The sequence below is a fragment of the Fringilla coelebs genome, assembly GCF_963513975.1.
Source record: "Fringilla coelebs genome assembly, chromosome: 2".
Lineage (NCBI taxonomy): Eukaryota > Metazoa > Chordata > Aves > Passeriformes > Fringillidae > Fringilla > Fringilla coelebs.
In genome coordinates, this window is record NC_140029.1 from 48,983,227 (window position 1) to 49,004,773 (window position 21,547).

General features: G+C 39.6%; 1 protein-coding gene across 2 annotated transcripts in view; it reads right to left on the bottom strand.

Annotated features, from left to right (window-relative positions):
• Positions 1-21,547, bottom strand: part of SLAIN1 (SLAIN motif family member 1) — a gene marked incomplete at both ends in the record, with an annotated part of 48,411 nt that overhangs the window by 14,399 nt on the left and 12,465 nt on the right. The window contains 3 exons of one of the 2 annotated variants that reach the window (XM_084226713.1): positions 1,564-1,902; positions 3,950-4,099; positions 5,989-6,138. In XM_084226713.1, the coding sequence (XP_084082839.1) occupies positions 1,564-1,902; positions 3,950-4,099; positions 5,989-6,138 (639 nt within the window). Of the gene's footprint in view, positions 1-1,563; positions 1,903-3,949; positions 4,100-5,988; positions 6,139-21,547 lie in introns of those variants that run through there. The other variant, XM_084226714.1, reaches the window with a different exon arrangement.

Sequence of the window (21,547 nt, forward strand, 5' to 3'; positions counted from 1 at the left end):
TATCTGCTTGTCTGCCAAAAGAACACAGTCAAACAAAATGTTTCTCACCCATCAGTATTTGCCACTTATGTGGATCAGAGTTTCATGTGTTAGAGGCTGAAGGTGTAGAAGCTGAGGAGATCATTCCCTCCTAAATACAGTGGTACTATTACAGCACTGTTTGTCAATCCTGCAAACAGGTAACTGAAGTCACGTCCCCAGCTTCTGGGTTACACCAAACACATTATCCAACACCTCAAAGTTCTTGAGACAAAAGTCAACCAGGTGATAAAACTAGTGGTCTTTTATATGTATACACTTCACAGTTAATAAACTAGGAGTCTAATGTTTTTAGTACCTTAAAGGTTTCTATGCCTTTCTATGCAGGAAATCCAATGCTTGAGTTCCACTGACATGGAACATAAAAAAAAAAATCTTTCAAAACATATTTGGGAGCCACATAAAAACATGGCAGCAGCAAATTATTCTCTTATTCCTGAACAAAACTGTCCCAAAGCCTTATTTTCTAACTCCCAACATTTCTGCAAGCCCAGCCATGCTGTCCCACTCTTGTACCTTCCCAACAAGAGAAGAGAAAATTAATATGGCACAAATGCTGTACCAACAGACACCCACGCTGCTCTACCCTCTGTTAACATCACTTCTCCTGCCACTTGTCAATTAGACTTCCATGCCATGGCTTACTTTTAATAGAAGTGGTTTGGGCACCAACCTGCCATGTCTTGTTTGTCAGAAAAGCAACACGCATACCTGTAGCACCATAAATAGCAACTATATGTTGTTTTAAACAACACATTTATTTTCTTGCCCAAGGGTGAGCTGTAACCTTCAATGTTACAAACAAGATCCTGGCTGGAAATGGATTGTTCAGAATTAACTTGGGGGAAAGACTGAAGGTATAGGAAAGTAAAATGCAACAGAAAGAAGAAAAATTGTGATCATAATAGGAAAGAAAAGAAGTCAACAGCAAAAATGGAGGGAAACCTAAGTTATAAGTAAGCACTGAGAAACAATCTTCCATATTCTGGAATGCATCTCAAATGCAGTGCAAAAAAGCAGCAATATCTCAGGATACTTTGGGAGTGACATTATCTCCAACTACTTTAACAATCAGTCCTATTAGACCTGAAACAGAAGCAAAGTGCCCTAAGCACTCATCACAGCACAGCTGCATTAACAGCAAACTCAGGAATAAGCAAGGAAATTAAAATCTGAAAACTCGGATCTGTATTTTACTGCATCCGCAATGGACACGTGCACATCAAGCTTGAAAGCCCCAGAGGTGCTTCTAGCCAACTATTAGCCTGCTAAAACATGCTCTTCTTCACTTTCTGTTTCTTTCTTCACTTGTGGTCATCTTTGCAGCATTTTATAACAGACTAAAGCAACAACTTTCATGACCAGGTCACAGATTACATTTTGTAGAAAACTGCTTCCAATAACATCCCTTAATCATTTACACAGGCTTAATTTATTTGTCACAATTTATGTGCAATTCATCTTTAAAATGGCCCTGGCACTTGGCAGAGAACAGACCACTTCTCAGAAAAGCATGCAACCCACCTCCATTAATCCTATTTGGTTGCTGCTCTGGAGTTTGGGCTTGAGGAGAGTAGAAGGGCTGCTGATAGGTATTCGTAGGGAATTGCGGGGAAGTAGGGCTCCTCCTGCAGTCCCGGATACTGGAGAAAGTCTGTGAGTGAGGAATCCCTCTCTGGAAGGGGGAGCAGCGAGTCAGACGCGGCTGCGGAGGTGGGAGGTGGTCAAACTCTTCCTCATCCTCAAGACTATAGCGATCATACTCCTGGTCACTGCATGTCCCTTTTTTTCCCGCATGCAGAGAAACACTGGAAGTGTGCCTTGACACAGATGCTGAAGTTGAAGCATAATCTTGCCTAAGGCCTGTAAATTCCAAGAGGAGGATGATTCAGCTTCTGCTAAGTGATTAACTCTAAATATGCACTTCAATCTTGAAAACTACACAGGTAAGTAGATGGAATTTAACATCACAAATTGAATTAAAAATGTAATCAGGCTGAGGATCTGATGTAGGATTCATCTGATCCACCTTTCAGATGTCTAAGCCTGAATTCTGTCCTTCAAAATATTTTTTAAAGTAAAATACTAAAAAAGAATACAGTAGTCTCCAAAAGATGTCTTAGATGCCTTTCTTAAGAGGAACCGCTCTCAGGAGGCACATGTTTCTCTGCCAATAAGGACTACACGAGTACTAAGTTTTTAACTTCTCAATACTCTTAATTAGAGGAATTACACACACATTAGTTTTCCAAGCTATTGCTATTGAACTTCTGAATTCGTGCAACAAAAATGTTTACAATGACATTTCTTAAACCTACAACCCATCTAAATCCTCAACCTCCCTGAATAAGAAGTAGTTCCTGTTATCATCCAGTCTCATGGACAAGGCTTAGCAGTGACACAACCATATTTTACACAGGTACACAATCCTACCACCCTCTTCTCAGAATGGCAGGTTTTGAAAACCATCTCACAATAAGCACTACCCTGTAAGAGCCTGTTTGCTCCAGGTCAAGTGAGAGGGAAACATTCACATCCTTCGCACATCCCTCCTTTCTCCAGATGTACAGCAACCAAGGAAAAAACACTACACTTCCAGGAGCCAAGTCACTCTGAAGTAGCTGCAGATAACAACCTTCCTAGATCTTCAAGATGCCCTAATTTTTAACAGATGTCTTTGCTTCATAATGGAAACTTCTTAATATGCTTCCTCTCCCTCTCCTCAAGTGGGAGTTTCTATTTGTGGCTGTGAAGAGAGCGTGCCTGCGCGCACATACAGAACTGCCACTTTCCTCGGGATTAAGTGGTCAACAACTGTCACGTGCTCAAACATTCTCCACCAGCTGCTACTACAAGGATGACATACAATCAATTGCACATGACACAGATTTGAAGAGAAACCAGCATTTTTCTTTCCAGTCTCCTGATTCCTTAAAGAGCTAAGTACCTGAAATATTTTTTAAACCTCACTCTGAAGGAGATGAGCACAGCTGCCATTTAAATAATGCAATCCTTTGTATGCTTGACAGTCATAACTTTTTTTCTTTTTAAAATGAGAATGCTTGTTAATTTCTCCACTGAACATGATGCGTGCCACCAGATATTCAGCAAGCTCTCCTGCCAGCAGGTGATCACTCTGTCTGCCCAGTCTGGTGGCTTCAGCCAGATCACAGCTCTAATTTTTTCTGCTCATTTTATTATTTTTGTTTTATATAAACACTATTACTTGGCATTTTCATTCAGGCCCTGTCTGTGAATTTCTCTTGCTTTTAATCTCATCGCTTCCGCCTTGATATCTCACTTGGCACTAACAGGATACAGGAGAAATACTCCACTTAATGTCTCAGTAACCTCTAAGTCAAATGCCCTTTATTTATTAATAAAGACATTTTACAAAAATTACTATTAAGGCAAACTATAATCTATGTCAAAGAAGACTCTAGGCTCAGATTTGTGCATAATACTTGTTTTAAACCAAGACATTGAATTTAAAAGCCCCAATTCTGTGTTTAAGTGGGACTTCATTTCAAAACTCGTCTGAAAATATAAGAAAATTGAAGTGGAGGCAAAGAAAGCCAAGAGAGCTGCTTATTTTTACCTTTCTCATTAAATGCATGCATAAGAAAAATGCTTTAGGATCTTCCCTCTCCAGAAATAAAATTATTTCAAATAATATTCAGAAAAACATAATCATAAAATTTTGAAAGATCGATCCAGTACCAGTTCAGATTAACATGAACCCAACAACACGCACACGTTCTCCATGCTGGTGAAGAGTACTTCCACCTGCCACTCAAGAGGAAATGCCACTTTAAAAATATTTACTTCACTGAGACCAGACTGGAGCAGTTTTTACTGTTATGGTATGTCTTCCTCAGACAGTTATGAAAACCAAAAAATTGCCACCTACTCTCCTCCTGTAGACGAGCCATGATCTGAACATCAGTGAGGTCCTGCAGCTTGTATCCCATGGAGATGGAATCATCTTCCAGCTCCGAAGTGCTCAGTTCACTGTCTATCGATGACTGTGGACTCAAAGGGGAACTCCTAGAAATGTACCCTAAGTAAGAAAGCATACACTTTAGGCTACAAGTATGTCTGGCCACCTTCATTCAGAATCATCTGCTCTTTACATTACAGTAGCTTAAAACATTTTCTGAATAGCACATAAAAACTTTCAGGAGTGTAGTTTAATTCACTAACAATTAGCAAAGAGCTTTGATATTCATGAGAAGTAGTAAGAATAGGAATGGATCATGAATTCCTTGGCTTGTTCCCAAAATAGCATTGTATAGCCCAGAAAATGAATCATTTACCCAATACTGTTCAGATACAGCTCAGATTAGCGTAGTCTAACCAACATTTGCATTTTCATCTCTCTTATGGGACTGTGGCTCTCCCTACTCTGTTCTGAAAAACAAGTGGATATCTGTCACTGACTTCTGCTTAGTACTCAAATGCAGCATCAGAGCCATTTAGCTAAATTTTACTATTCTTTTTTTAAACTATATATAATTATCATATAAATCAATCTCAGTAACAATTAAGGTTGAACATTATGCAACAGAGAAAGCATTACTTTCTTCACAGAGCTACCTTTTGGAAAGGCTCTGGATTCTACTTTTTCCCTGAGTGTGATAGTAAAATACAAACTAATCTGCAATTAGTTGCATCAGCTAGTTGTTGTCCAACTTTCAAGAAAAATCCCATCAACTAAAAGAGCAAATAATTTTCTAATGTCCTCCGGACCACCAGAGACCCAGAGCCTGCAGGGCAAGAACTGCTGTGACTATGGCTCACCAGCTGTGCCTGTATCACAGGTGTGTTTGCATCCTCTAGCACTGCTGAAAGCAACCACCAAAAATTCATCCTAAATTCAGCCGTTTTCTAATAAAATCTCCAAAAGAAAAGGACAGGGATTACTTTGCTTTGGAAGGATTGTATGGAGTAAATGTGTTTGCTTTCTTAAATGTGCAAGTTACAGCAGTCCCTGAGGTTCTGCAGAGGTAGTAACAGCTGTGCTCTTTTGGAGCAGCAGAGGAAAGCTAGACAAGGTACCTGAGGGTACCTCAAATAGCATGAGTTCATTTAGGAGCTAGGCTTCATCCCATCGAATAGGGAAGACGTTTCACTCACATGCAGAGAGCTACAGAAGGCACTCTGTTTCTCACTCACAGTGCCCATATCTCTTAAAACAGGGATTTCTGCAGTGATTTCAAGCATTGTAAGGAACACTGCACACAGATGGGTGTGATGATGATCATCAGCCCATCCTCAGCCCATGCCTGCTCCTGCCAGCAATAAAAAGTTAATTCCTCTCGCCCAGAAGATTGTTTTCTCCACTGCCGCTGCAGTTTAAGAGAAGTCACAGATACAAACTGACTCCTGATATCTGTAGTGAAGAAGGAAAATGCAAATCCTTGCAATATGCAGACCACAGAAAATTTTCTATTTTCCTAGAACTTGTGTGTTCCCTGAAAATTAGCGGAAAACATAAAATAAATCTTGAACATTAGCAACAATACCAGCTTGAAACAGGCATGATTCTGCCAGCTCTTCTTATTATAAATTCTCACTGCCAATTTTATTATACAGCTGTGCATGTGTTTCTGTGGACTCAAGGAAGGGGCACCATGGGGCAACAAAGTGTCCCATGAGCATGAGCAACAAAGCTGGGGACTGTTTAAGCTGACACAGTCACAACTGTACTAGTGGGTAAATCATTAGTAGTATTTTCTAGCATCACTCTCCCGTAACATGCTGCATAACTTGTAGTTAACAGGCAAGTTTTAGAGAATTAAAACAAACCACCCAAAACTACAATTTCCCTCTGAGATATGAGTTCATATACAATCATCCAAAAAGTGTACTGCTGTTAAATGCTAGCAGGATTAGATAAAATCAAGCACTTTTGTAAGCACCGTAAATCAATAAAAAGATAAGCATTACCTGTCCGTTCAGGTGTTAGTATTGCTTTACTGGAAGTTTTAGAGAAGCTGGGACTGTTACAGCCATTGGTATATGGGGTGAGTCTTGCAACAGGGCTATAGGGAAAAGCCAAGGAGACAGGTGTAGAGAAGAGGTTCCGCCATCGGCTAGCTGTTATGGATGCGAGGGAGGAGGGGGAGAAAACAAGATTTACAGTTATTAATAGAACAGTACTGTCAGAGAGAAAAATCATCTCATCTTAATCTGTTCATCATACATTTTTTACTTATTACAAGATGAAAAAAATGGTGAAAATTCAGCAGCGAATCAGAGGATCAGCACAGTCTTCTGCACGTAAAAGTGAGCTCTAAAAGGTTTTCTAGCAAATATATCTGTTGATTATATTTTGCATATACACCTTTTTGGTATATATTCATCACATACATCACTGGGTGAACGACACACAAATAACAGAGGAAGTAAAAACTGATACAGTTAGCAGAGAAATGAAAATGAAATTTATAGTGCTCTTCAAGGAATTGTTCATGACAATTAATCATCATACAATTGAATTAGCAGCTAAATTATCAGTTATGGGAGTTCAGAGACAGAGCAGTAAAAGATGCTTAACCATCAAGTGCTAAAAACAACTGTAATCCCACATCAAGCTTTTAAGCTACCATATTTTCCCTTCTCTTTTTACACCACCAAATTCCTGATTGCATAAGCATGATTTTTTTCCCCCCCACTATTTCTGGAATAACAGAACAAGGCATCCCTTTTTCTATACATTGTTTACAAAAAGCTTGCAAGGCAACTGGTCTTCTAAGCGATATCACAAATGCTCAGTCAGCAAAAATAAAGCTAAAGGCTTATTTAACTTACGTTTACTTTTATTTAACATTTTCTTACTCACACAGTAAAAGTATTAATACAGCTGTCCTTTGTTTGCCTATTTTACATACCTTGAAAAAGTACAATAAACAACATTCATATGCTCTTCCAAAAATAAATAAATATTAGTAATAAAATTGTTTTAAGAAAAAGAAAAATTTAAAAATATATAATTTTCAGACAACTTATACGAATACAAGGAAATATGAAAAACATATGATGGGATTGCCTTTTTTTTAATAGAATCTATTTTCTACTCATAGATGTTATGTATAGTGAGACAGGAGGGAGAGCCATGAAAATACTTACACCTAGCTTTGAAATCAACATCATAACCTCAATGTTCAGCAGGTGTTCTTTGCAGTGTCAGATGCCACAAACCGATTTTCAAAACCAGAAGGGTCCACAAGCCCACAAAAGCCATTCTGCATCGCATGGCTACTTAATACCAGAATCTGCTGTGTATTTGGACTTATTCCTCTGGTCATTTTACATGCTAACAGCCATACAAGTAATACTCAAGTCTTCTGTTTTCAAACCTCCCTACCACCAAAATGATTTAGCAGGACATACAAACCTTATTCCTCCTTCTTGCTAACATCAGCTTCAAGTAGCCATGGGAAGGATGTCTTGGTAGGCTGTCAATCACATCCTCACAACTTTTGGAGTAATCAGTTTGTCACCAATCCCAACAGTGCCATTTCTCCTCCTACTCATTTTGCTTTGACCTACTTAAATGTATCCTGGGTTTTTAAGGAGTATAAGCCTCTTCAACTCTTCCCACAAATGCTACTAAGCTCGGAATGAAGACAATTGCCTGGTTCCAGCACAAGCACACAGCAGTCTGCAGGGGACAGGGAGTACCTGCAGGGCTCTGGCTCTGAGGAAGGTAGCTTAGTACACATAAGTAACGTAAAAATTCAAACTGTGTTCTTTGCTGCCCCCTCTCCGAAGAATTATTGCAATTCTTTCATTTTTGGTAATTCTAGTTCCTTCAAGCTAAAAGAAACCCAAAGTTCTGAGATCTTTAAAGGCAGCATCAGTACCACTTCCAGAAATTGCTCAATGCAAACCAAGGCACACAACACAGACTTCCCAACTGGACTGTTGGTCCTCAACATTCACTAACATGATTAGTTCTACAGTGAAGCATGCAAGTGTCCAAGGACAAAAAGGTGAGCAAACACAGATGAACATAACTCTACAAACTAACAATTAACAGTTCCTGGGGATGAGATTAACCCACAAGGTGTTAATAACAGCAAATTGATCTAAGGTATTCACTGAAAGAAATCCATACAGTAAGAACAGATTTCAGTATCACATCCACAGCTAATGTCTGTCATTTCCACCAGGAACCATCAGTAAGAACAAGAGATGACAGCTGCCTGAGATTTTATTTTCCTGCCTAGGACAAGCTACTGCTTTGTAGCAGCCTGATCATTTGCCAGGCCCATTAGCTGCCAGCATGTTCTCATCCCCAGATGTGGCTGGGCACACAGCATAAATAAACATCATTCATTACCCTCGACAACAACCACTGTGAGCTGGCCCACTGAGCACAAGGCAACAGTTATCATGACTCTGAAAGCAAGAACCCACACCAAGGATTTAATTAGTATTTATGGCTAACCAGATTTCAAACTCCTCTTTCAAACAGCACGTGTTCTCAAGGAAAGACGGACGGACGGATGGATGGACGGATGAGGCCAAGAAGCTCTAACTATACTAACCTCTATGTATACTAAGCCTCTAGGGATACCAATGTAAAATACTCCCAGTTCTCCAAACTTAAACATCAGGAAATTATGGATACTTCTTAGGAATATGAGTAAATGCATTGTTTAGGATCAAACATAAAAAACAGCTTTCATTAGGTTTCAAATGGAAATTTCAATGTACATACTGAACACTTTACTGTACTAACAAAGACAGCAAAATTAGACTTACTGAAGTCTTGTGCTAATGCCAAAACCATAAAATGGTACGTAGGAAGTGAGTGCTATAGACATGTAAGCAAATATGTAAATTCACGTAAAATTGGTTAAATTCCCATACTGTGCAATAGATAGTAATTTTAGAACATTTGTTTTGCTCCCAACTGAATGTGAGACTGTCCTGGTTAGCATGATAAACACAACTCTGCTATGCATGGATGAGAAGATAATGTTGTTAAGACCTTTATATTAAGTTTAGAATTCCAGCTATTCAACTCTGAATTTTACAGTATTTGTAGCTTCTTCTTAAAGTCTCAATGCCAGTTACCTGCAGATGAAGTAAGATGATTGGGAACCCTTTAAAGAAAAAATAAGTTTCTAATCGTTGCACTTGAATAGAAACATAGGTAATTCTGCTCTGAGTAACTCATACAAATTATGCACTGAAGGAAGGAAGAGATTCAGCCATGAAAAGGAAAGCAGGGGCATCTAAAACAACAACCATGAGAAAAGAAGCCAAAAAATCCATTTCATTTGCTGACATCGAAGACATAAACACTTTACATTTCACTTCTTGAAGCGTTAAGGTGGTGGAATGAATATTGTAATAAAATAAGCAAAAATTGTCCTAGTCATCTTAAATCTACAGCTATTCCAAGTGTCCAACTTTTTGCATATTGTTTCCTTGCTTTTGATAAATTCTTAATAACTAGACTGCTGATAATGCACTGTGTTACACAGTACATACTCTAATATGTTAAAGACATAACTTTCAAACTGACCACACAAGTAAGCAATCAAAACCTTTCCTTCCAAAAATTAAATCAGCAACAAGTGAGACTGCTCATACCTTTTAAATATTTACTAACAGAACTGAAGGTTTAAAAATTAACTAACCTTATTTTTATGACATCCCTGGAGATATCAAAATGCTAAAACAGATGAAAATAGTAACTCATATAGGAAAATATGAGCAAGTAATTAAAAAGTAAAAATATTCACCATACTGACTCCTGTGAATAATCAGTATTTAATAAGAACTGTTGCAAAATTTCACATGAAAGTCTGAACAAGTGAACATCTACAGAATTGCAGCACTCAAAAGGAATCACACACCCTGCAAAACCACAGCATTATGGACATCTTTAAAGCAATCCCCTTCCTAAAACTAATTCCTTTTTTAAGCCACATAAGGTAAAAAAAATTCCTAAACATATACAGAAGCAAGTTTTTGAAAGGGAAGATGAAATTTGCTATTTAAATTAATGTGAATGTTCATCAGCTGGAACACAAGGTGATAACAGGTAGAGATCCTTGTTATGTTTTAGTTACGAGGGGTTACACTGCCGTGAACGGGGACAGTTCAAGAACAGCTCCTGAATCAGATACACCTGGAACATCATACCTGACACATCTAGGACATGTGGATGACCAAGCACTGGAACAGGCTGCCCAGAGACTGTGGAGTCTCCCTCACTGAAGGTACTTGAAAGCCATATGGGCAACTCTGTGCAATGTGTTATAGGATAACCCTGCCTGAGCAGGGAGGGTTCAGACAACCCACTATGGTCCCTTCCAGCTGGACCCCTTCTGTGATTCTGCTGTCATATTAGCTAAGGGTATAAGGATTTCCAAGAAACCAAAACAAGTACGTGCACGTTTTTAACACCTTCCCATTTTCAGAACTCCAGTATGAAACTCAGTGAGCAGAGTTTGCCAGAACAAGAACTTTCTTTCACTCTAAGCAACGCAAATAAACAATATTTTTTTGCTATAAAGACAGAAAACAATCAAATCATATATATCAGTGTTGTACTACTGACTAAACATACTAAATTATATGAGGCATCACCTGGCTTGTTTATCCACTCAATTAGTTAACTTTTGTATAGGCCTCAGGCAAAGTCAAACATACTTTTTAAGCTCAAGCTTAAAGCAAATTATATTGCATACATGCAGACATTTGAATATGGGTTCTAATTACAAAGCCTGAACAAAATTCCCTTTCGAGCCAGCACTGGAGGAACATTTACAATACTGTCAATCCACAATACTGCAGATAATTTTCTGCCAACACAGTTTCTTTAGAGCAGAAAGCCCAAACCACTTCCCTGGTGTATTCTGCATATGTGTGGTTGCACAGCAGCCACACTTAAAAGAAAAATATCTCTCCCAGGAGTAAAATACAGAGACCTACATGGAAAGCAGAAGCATTTAGCTGATCACAGGGGAAAATCCAGAGTACTAGAAGAGAATTCAAAACCCTCTCTTTACCATAGATAAGAATGCCTAAGCCAACTAAGAGGCATCACTAATATCTCGCTCCCAAAGAAAGGTATTTAACCTTCACTTTTGGTCCCCGTAAAAAAGCAATCCAGAGTTTAGAAACTACCCCTGCAGTCAGAGATACACCTGGGAATTGCTATGTGTCTAACATGCCTGAAAAGACTGACAGAGCAAAACATGAAGATACTCCCCACCACTCACTGGTTAGTGCTGTTATCCAATAACAGTACTGGCTCAAGAAGCAGGGAACATGGGCTCCCACAACTCAGCAGCCTGTAGAGACTTACGTGAGTCACTTGAAAACCCAGAGTTCATGTAAGAACTTGAAGCAATACAAGGTAGAAGATAGGTGCCAAATACTTACCAGGAACCAACACTGTCGCCCCTAGCCAATAAGAGAACTTCAGGGAGCCAAGCTTTCAAAAAAGCAGAATATGTATTTTAAGTACTTCAGTAGCTCCTGGACACATGAACCTTGGAACTATGTGCAATCCTTCCGTCTGTTTCACAGGATGAGGCATTCAGCTTCTGTGCTCAGAAGGATTATAATACCTTCCACAGTTTTTTCAAAACACAGTGCTTCAAAGCTTTCCTGTGCAATTTTAAGCCCTAAAAATTCACTTAAAAAAAAAATATGGGTTCATCATTTACAAGACTGTAAAATCTGGGCTTAAGTCAGCAATGCCTTCAGTTCTAATAACTGTGAGTAAAGAGCATTGAGTCATACCTGTAAATCTGGAAGTTAGTTTGAGGCACATCCATTTTCCCATCTTGTTGAATGTTACACAGCAAACTTCTTGACTTTTCAAGCAGAACACTCCTAGTTCCAGTCTCCCACAACCATCACCTTTGGTCATCCCATCAGCTTATTCCAGTTTGATTTCCTAACCACAGCTGCAGCTCAGTCAGCCATCCTACTAGTGGCAGAAACTTTGCTATGAGGCACAGTCACACCCCATATGCTTAATGCACATTTGCAGTCACACTGAAACTGTCATTGCCCAGAACTATTTCCCTGCCCTGTCACACAGAGATCACAAAATGCTTGAGGCTTGTTTGTCATTTCTGTCCATTGATTTCTCCATCACAAGAGGGAGAGCACCCCCTCATCCCCAACTGCAATGAGAACAGAAACTTCCCAAGTATAGACTGCACAAAGGGACTCCTTTCAAGAGACAGAAGAATTGAGGGGTGGGGGGGAAGGTGTTTTAAAATTTGGTTTTATTGCTCATTATTGTACTCTGATTTGATTGGTAATAAAATAAATTTTTCCCTAAGTACAGTCTGGTTTGCTGTGACACTAACTGGTGACTGACCTCTCCCTACCCACAATCTTTTCATTAAAGTCTCTCTCCCCTGTGCAGGTGAGGATGGGAACGACAGCAGAGTTTTGGTGGGCAGCTGGTGTCTGGCTAGGGGCAATGCACCACGTGGACAAACAGTGATAAATTAGGAGAAGCTGAGAAAATTAATAGAGTGTACACTTGCCCCTAAGCTGAGGGAACTGAAAAGCAACTTCAAGAGTATGTGAGAACTTCAGTTTTAAAAATGTGAAAAAACTGGGAATACCTGAGAAATTTGTTTCCCAGTTCATTCACATGAACTGATTATTAGCATAGAATGAGAAAGCAGTTCAGTTGGTATATATTAGTATACAACTGCTTGATATACAAGAGCAACAGCATATACCTCAAGAGCTGCCCCAGAAAAAACAGCACAACTCTTTTAAAGGTAGAATCAGAAAGCCTGTCTAAATTGCAGCAGTTCCTGTAACTGCTAGTTTCAGCTAGCACAGCAAGGAATGCAATCAGCTGTGGTGTCTGGCATACTGCTATTGGTGACAAAAATGTAAATCTAAGATTCAGGACTAATACTTTGCATGACAGAGTCTAATTGTGCCAATGATTACCTATCAGTGTGAGCAGGGAAGTTTCAAAGGTAAATGTAAGTTGCTCTTCTAGTTTGATGTATTCCAGTGAAAGACTGACCTGAAAATTGTTTTTGTACACACTGAATGCTGAAAACACAACCACAGTACTGTCCAGCTGCAGCACAATGAAGAGCATGGAAACTCCAATTACCATTCACTGACCCAATTTTGTCACAAAAATGGTTTTATGACATCAAAGGATGCAAAAGACTAGAAAGGAAATGGAATTGCAAGGCGCAAGCTACTTCCTACAAATCCCAAAGAAGGATACTAAATTTTAGCTATGCACTTTGGAGGGTAAGGTTGCAGGTTTTTTCTTGTTTTGTTGGATTTTTTTATTTGGCTCTTTTTTTAAGGAAAACCTTTTCCTATGCTATGTACAGCTATGTAAACAGACAAGCACAGGGGCTTTGTGAAAAATGCAGCTGTCTCAGAATTCGTTTTTCTCTTGGGTGCACAACTCTACCTGCATTCACACATCCAAAAGCAAGTTTTCTGATTAGAGCTAACAGCCAAACTTGGCTTCCCAGCTTCCCTCCTTTGAGAACTTGACCAAATACTATGCTGATATATTATGCCTTAGGCATGACCTAGGGCCCAAATCTCTGTTCCCTCCCCAGCTCCCAGTTTATACAAAAAAAAGTCAGTCTGATGTATTTTTGTACTATTTGGTGGATTGACCAGAACCCGTGAACATACATGAGCAGCTCACATTTCAACTAGTGTGAAGTAAGACAGACCTTTCTGAGCAGAAGACTCATTCTCATGTACCACTACATAGGGTAACCCGGAAAAAAATATATAGTCCCTGATTCTTCTATCAAACCATTAATAGCTCATTCATTAAGAGGAGTATTTACCCCACTTAATTTTAGAAGCCTTCAAATAAGGCCTTAAGAGCCTTCAAAAACAGGATTTTACTAAGGATTCTTACCAAAGGGCACTGCGAATGCAAAATTAACACAGGAAGAATACACAAACTGACAAAAGAAGAATCCACCAAAGGTTAATAAATCACATCTGATTCAGAGCTCACATCTGGTTCTGGCAGTCACTGAACTGGCTATACAGCTAGGATGGTGTCAGGCAGGCATATATACTGTTTCCCCATTCTCTCTCTTCCAGTACCTATTTATGGTGCTTTAGGATGCTGGATCCTATCTATGTCCCAGCCACAATGAAGATGCTCTTATGTACAGACACCGATGGCTGACCTAGTCACCTCAGGACACTATTTATTTCCAAGAGGAAGGACAGGGCATGATTCATCTCACCTCTGCTTGCAAAGGACAAATGAAATGCATGATTGATCTCACCTCTGCTTGCAAAGGACAAAGGGGTATAGCTCCCCTTGCAAAGGGAGCTATACTCCTTTGTCTGCTCTGCCTACAATGGCAGCCCAGTGTGACTGGCTCCAATACAGATCTCTGCATACATTCAAACTAAAGCCTCTGACTGCATTCATTACACAGAACAATAAACAGAGCTTAAAAACAGAGTTCAAAGACTGCCTTCAGTTTTCACTTTTTCTAAGCAACTGAAAAAGACAACTCTCGCAGCACTAGAGCACCGCAATGCTTGCATACATCCTCCTGAAACCAGCTTGTATTCAAGTGAAGTCACCGAACAACTTTCTCAGCAGCAGTTCCAGTTGGAAGGGGACCTTTGTGTTAAATTTTTTAAACAAGGAAGAGTTTCTCACTCCCCTTTACCAGGAAGATGAAGATCACTTGTACCATCACATTAAAGGGAGATGGAGAAGTGGAGAACAGCAGCAGGAAGGTGGGACAGCTGAAGTAACACTGCCTCCAAAAGAAATGCATCAGAGAGCAGCCTCCGAGGTGTGTGTAAGGGCAGGTGAGATGAACTCCATGTCTGACACCAGTCATTCACGCACCCACACAGCACAGAGTAAAGCTTGAGCATTTTCAGCGTATTTTAACAATTAGCAACAAAAAAGGGAACAAAATTGTAACCACCTTATGACGTCAGTCACTGGATTAAGATCTACCATCAGGAAGTGCAGACAATGCACCTCAGGCCACTAGCTATCTTCCCCCAACTCTTTCTGGGCCAGCTGGATAGACCGCCTGTCTCTGCTGGTTCTGGCTGTAAATTCCCAGGTCTCTGGTAAGGTTCACCCAGCAGGTACTGACTGAGATGGGCAGGGAAGCCATCATCCAATCATCACTGCTAGTAGATCTGAAAGGGCAGCAATCCCAGTAGGCACAAATGAAGAGCTCTGAAGAAGCTCTGAGGAAGTTAGTGCATTACCCAGGGGAAGGTAGGACTGCAGCAAGGAACTAATGCCTCCTCTACAATCAGCATATCTTCAAAGCAGCCAGCTGCACCCCAGCAGAAATTAATCTGTTGAAATAACTTTGCCAAACCTCCACACCACACTAATTTAGGAGTTGTGGCCCTACTCCTCTAACGTGGAAAGGGTATCTTCACAAAGACTTTGCTACTGCAGTCTGTGGCACCAAGATTTAAGCAGTGCTGCGTCATATCATATCACTTAAACATTGTTGCAGCATTGTGATTCATCATGAATCACATTTTACTCGCTGCCTGCTAATCCAAAGGGGAATCATTTCTGCTGGCACAATTTGTGAGAGATTTTATATTTTCCTTAATGAAACACAGGTCTATCATTGATTACACACATACACACATTACCAAAACATCATATGAAAAATCCAAAGTCTCATACTCATTTTGCATAAACACTGTGAAACTCATCCCAACCCAGTTTTCCCTCTTGAATTTGTGACCTTCGGTAACTGCTTTCTATTTCAGTGACAGTGTAATACAGCAAAATCCCACAGAGTACTGTGGGAAGAGTTTTACAATTACTCAGAACTGGTTTAATTGTTCTGTTTGCCACAATAGTCCACAAGCAGTAAAAACAGGTATGGTCTGAACAGAAAAAGGTCTTTTTGTCTTTTTCTTTTAATGCTGGTTGGGTCTGTGGCATGTCCCAGGTCTGAGAGACAGCATGTCTGGGTCTCAGGACATCTCTTCACTGCCTGCTTGCAGAGCACTAGCAAACTTTGTCTGCCACACAGTTCATACCTTATAAATCCACTGGAGATTTGCTTTGCAGACTAGTATGACATATTCTTTCTAGGTCTGGAACAGTCAAGGGAATGCCTGCAGATATGCAGCAGCAAGGAGTACGTGGCTGCAGGCATCACCTCCACAGCTGCCATAATTCCAAACTTGCAGCATCTTCAGCAGAGATGCTTGCCCAGGATGCAGCTCACATGGTAAAATACTGGTGGATCAGTAGTTTGATAGCCACTGTGCCAGATTTATTACCACCACAGTTCTGTGGCGTATGGTCTTTACCCAGAATTATGAGGACGTAAGTAGATCTGCTTTCTCTGGCTCAAAACTCCCATACTGCCATCATCTCACAGAGAGGTGCCTTGACTGTAACTGGATCAATGGCATATCCTCACAGAGGAAAGAAGCACAATTTCAGCAATCTCACCAGAAATCACTGATTTTCAGGTCTGGTGTAAAGAAACAAAGTTTAAAGTCTAAAGCCAGGCCCTGATCAAGATATTTATTTAAAAAAAAAAAAAAAAAAAAAAAAAAAAAAAAAAAGACAAATTACTTCCACTTTGAGATGGAAAATAACCAGAGCTGTTATTTTGCAAGACTGCAAACCACTTAACAGAAAGGAACAGGAGAGCTGTAGCTCTACAACCCCCCCTGGGCACAATCCCCTGGGGCAAGCTAAGCCCTCTAACTTACAACTCTTGATAGCCAAGACTCTGGATCAATGAAGAGAGAAACCTAGTATTACATATAACATTAATAATGTATGTTGGAGTGGGAGTTGCTTCTAATAGAGGCCCATGATCATAAATCTGTGCACTTAAATAAGCCCTTCCTTCTAAAACTTATCCAGTGGTAAAGTTGACTGAGAAGAATCTGGCCTGCTGCTTCTTTGGACATGTTCATGTATCACTCAGAAGCAGGCTTGCAAGCTCCCAATACACCTGGTACACACAGTGATTCTGTGACTTTTGTTACATGTCCTCCTCCTCCCCAGCCAGTCAGCTCTGTCCCTTGTGGTTATCCTTATGTGAGGAGTTTGCCTCACCATCCAAGAGGAAGAAGCAGTTTCATGACTCCTATTTAGAGGGCTTCATCCACCCTCATACACCTCATGGTGGCGTAATGACAATTTTTTCAGTTGCAGTAGAAGCTGGTAACTTCATTTTTGGATAGTTCTCTGTCAGGTAACTCACTGTACTACTACTTATGACAAAGCTGCTTTTCTTGGGTACCTGCCTTGCAGCTATAAGACACTTGTTTCCTCTAACCTGTCTACTCCACACACCCACTCAATTTTTTTGGATTCCTTAATACGAAAACCAAGTAAGGCTGTTGGTGAAGGGGCATTTTGCCAATACAGTAGAATAGTATCTGTAAGTGACTCTTACACCACTGAGCAAAGTTGTTCTTTATAAAACAACAAGCATTGCCATGAACTAGACAGGCTATATCAATACAAGGAAAACTTCCCAGAACAAACATAGGTACGTACCAAGGACTTTGGGCAAAGCAGGTCATGGATGTACATCTTTCCACATTCTCGATGAACAAAACTATGCTGCATTCACATCTTTCACACAGATGTGACCTTCCCAACACTTGTACAAATGGCAAGAATACCACATGTAGCTCTGCTATATGAGCCAGGAGAACCCCATGGTGTCAATGCAAGTTTTGCAAAAGTCCCCCTGTAGTAAAATCTCAAAAATATAGGGCATCAAACTCCAGAGTTTGAAATAATTTGTACTGATCACTGCCAGTCAAATCTAGAGCATAAAATTACTTTTTTTTTTTCAGTCATGTAGGAATCTCATCACATTTTTAACCTCAAATAAAAAGTAGAAGACTCCTCTCAAAGTTATTTGACACTCATCCCCAAAAGCATACAATTCATTGGCAAATACCTGAAGGAACATAAAGATAATGCACAAATCCCAGGTAAATTAAAGACTTCCAGTGACTTCAGAAGGCTTTGGATCAACACAGTCTTTTTCTCACTACGTTTCTACTATTTTAAGTTTTCTACTACTTCTATCTAGAGTACATTAAACATAATCACAGAAGATTTTTTAAACGGTATTTATTTAGTTACCTTCCTTTGTACCACAGAACTGGAGACATTTGATTCTTGTCGCAGGTTAGTCCTTAAGTTCTAGAAAGCCTGTTTTCAACAGATCTAATTCCTGCATACCACAGGGAAAATAAAAGCTGGAAATTAATTTTGCTTGATGATTAAGAATTCTTATGAGAGTTACTGTATGGAAACCAATCAGAATTTCAGTCTGAATTACAGAGTAGAACATTTGGCAAAATGCAGCATATCCTGCATCTTTAAGAAACTGTGATCTGTATTCAACTCAACTAGTGTACAATATTCAAAGGTGACCTCCAGTCCTACCTAAGCAATGATGCTACTCTCTGTCACTGGAGGAAGACATCTCATGCTCCAAAGATGTCACTGTTTTTCAACTAGTAACTGATTTCAAGCCTGAAATTTAAGATGTCTTAAATAAAGCAGTATGAACCTTACCTTGAAAGCACTCACATCATGTTTAACAACATTTAACGCACAGAGAGAGACACATATGGTAACTAGAAACCTGAAAGCTGAAATATGGGAGCTACCATGACATTCATTCACATTGGATCCCAGTGACAGCTTTACCAATGTGCATTACCCATGCAGCACTGAGCTGTGTAGATATATTGGAGCTAGGCTGCCTGGCATGCTCTGCAGGGTGCAGACAGGCTGTGTGCACTGCCAGGATCAACTCTTACAGCCTCCTGTTAGGTACTTAATGTTTTGGTAACACAATGAGAACATGTGAGGTCTTCTGTGTGCCTGGATATGCTCTGTACCCTTCAAGGCTAGTAAGAACATGAGAAGCTTTTCTCTCATCAGCAAGCTACTTTCTATATAGCAAAAAAATTATCAGTCTTACAGTATTTTCTTAACTTCAGCCTGAGAAGGAGGCCTGTTTTCAGGACTACTTAGCCTAATCAGGCTTTTTTTGGTGCAGAAATAAATCTCCCCACTGTTTTAAAACTGTATGTTAGACATCCCCACTTCAATCAGCCAATAGCAGATTTAAAACCCCCCTGATAGCAATTCATCCACTCTTTTAGAAATGTTCTCAGTCCTTAGAAAGTAAGAGCTGCTTTGTAATTTCAATTCTTTGTATTGGTTGGTGCTGAGTCACTGCAATCACAGCAATCCCAGAGAACTCTACTGGACAGACTCCCTTTCTGCAGCTTTGGTCTTCCAAGTTGAATAAGTGATAGAAGAAGACAAAAGTAACAGTACCACTGCAGAAAAACAAATTAAGATCAAATCACCACTGTAATAATCAGGACAAACATTCAATCACAGTATAAAAATTTTTATTTTGAAAAAACATTGAATGTATTTCAAGAAGAGCTCAACTGCTATTGACAAAGTGAACGAAGATGAAGGGTGCCTCTGCCCTGTCACTCTGTAAGTCCACACTTAGGGGGTTCCTCTAGGATAAGGAGCAAGGCTTCTCTGTGTGATTTAAAGAACAGGTATTAGTTAACTCCCCTTGCAGATCAGAGCTCAGCTACTACACAAGGTACTCTCATCCTGAAAATGTACCATTCATTTAGTCTATACATTGCACTAGTATTAAAAAAATTCTATTATGAACTGTTTTAGTGGACTCTTCAGAGACAGTAACTCCAGTTAACAGAAGAGAACTTCATCTCCACATGCTACACAGGATGTACAACCCTTCTCCTAAGTGGACATGTGCTATACTGCTAATCAGACAAAATAGCAAGAATTTGAATCAAAGGTGTATTTTTGCTCTGAACAAGTTGCTGGAGGAAAAATACAGTCAAAAATACATAATTACATTTCCTAAATTTAAATTTTCTCGTAGCATACATAATTCTTTGTTGCCATACCATCGGCAAAACAGAGAAAAATGAAGGGTGAGGGATCCATTCTGTAAAAAAACAGACTCAAAGAAGGACAAGTTCCCATTCTTCTCCTAACAGTGTCTTTGCTATATACCAGGTAGAATCGAAATATATGTGTCTATTGGGATATAACTCTCTTAATCATTTATGATAGATGAAAAGACAGAAAAAAAATTAGTTCAATTAGTCCAAGATTAACCATAAATTGCACTTGTCCTATCATTACTGGTTAGTCCTGAAATTCCTCTGCATTCCAGCAACAGCAATACAAACACTACAGCTCCCCCTAAAACCATATCTGCTTGCCATCTGTATCACAGGTTAAATTTCTGGCAGGAGGCTTTTGCCAGAGAGCTCAATTTAGAGTTTCTGACTTCAACTGTTCCAAGATGCCACATTCCCTTCTTTGTTCAAGTATATCTGCTGTCTATATTGAGGCAGACTGAAAAAGCTAAATCTTAGGCTCAAATCGAGGTCAAAAGCAGCACTTACCCTGCAGGAACCCTGTGGCTTTTGGATAAATATAGCAGGTGTCACAGTTACGTGATTATCATGAAAAACTGTTAACACTATTACCAAAAAGCAGAGAAAACAGACAAAATACTTAAAAAAAGCTACTGTGAAACAGATTTTTCATACTTCTAAAACACAACATGGGACAAAAATTCATGAGAGTTTATGATTAACAAAGTCCTAACAGAGGTTTAACTGACTGTTAAATATAATAACATATTCAGAATATGTATTCTCATACAGAATCAAGGTTCAACACCAACCTTGAGTCAAATTAAGAAGCACTAACCAAAGAACTGCTACCATGAAAATGGGTAAAGTAACATAAAAATACCATAATCATTACTGTCAAAGGAGTTAGGGCTTCTGCAACAATTTTGAAGCTAAGCAGACCAGCCTCTTCAGATTCGCTGACCAAAGAAAGACCAATGTCTCCTGACACTAACTCAGAGCACATTCCCATATTTAATGTTCCCTGGGGTGATTTCAGGTATCTCAAGGGAGACTTTGCCTTGAGAGTACCTTCCAGATGTACACTGCACCAAGAACTGCCCAAGCATTTAACAGAGAGGCATTCTTTGCTCCTCACTAACGAGCAACACAGGTATAAACTGGCAGAGGAGAGAGGAGTATAATGTCACCCAAGAACATGGTACAACAGGGAAGGCATGAGAATGGCACACCAACAGGAGTAAAAAGCACACAAACTGCAGAAGCACCATCAGTACAACTATTACACCGCTGCAGCATCCTTCTGCCCCGTCTTACTGCTCAGGATAAAAGGTACTCTGCAGCATCTTCTGCATGTTTCCATCACCAGAACCTGTCATGTCCACAGTAAGCAGAAATGGGCTTGGACAATATAGTTTGAGCCGTTTCTTCAAGCTTCCTTATAAGGAAACATTTAATTCTTCCAAATAATTATTTCAGATTTATCAGCATCCACATAAACCAGAAACAGGTAAATATTTTTTGGACTATGTCCAACACAACAAGAACATATGTGCCAACT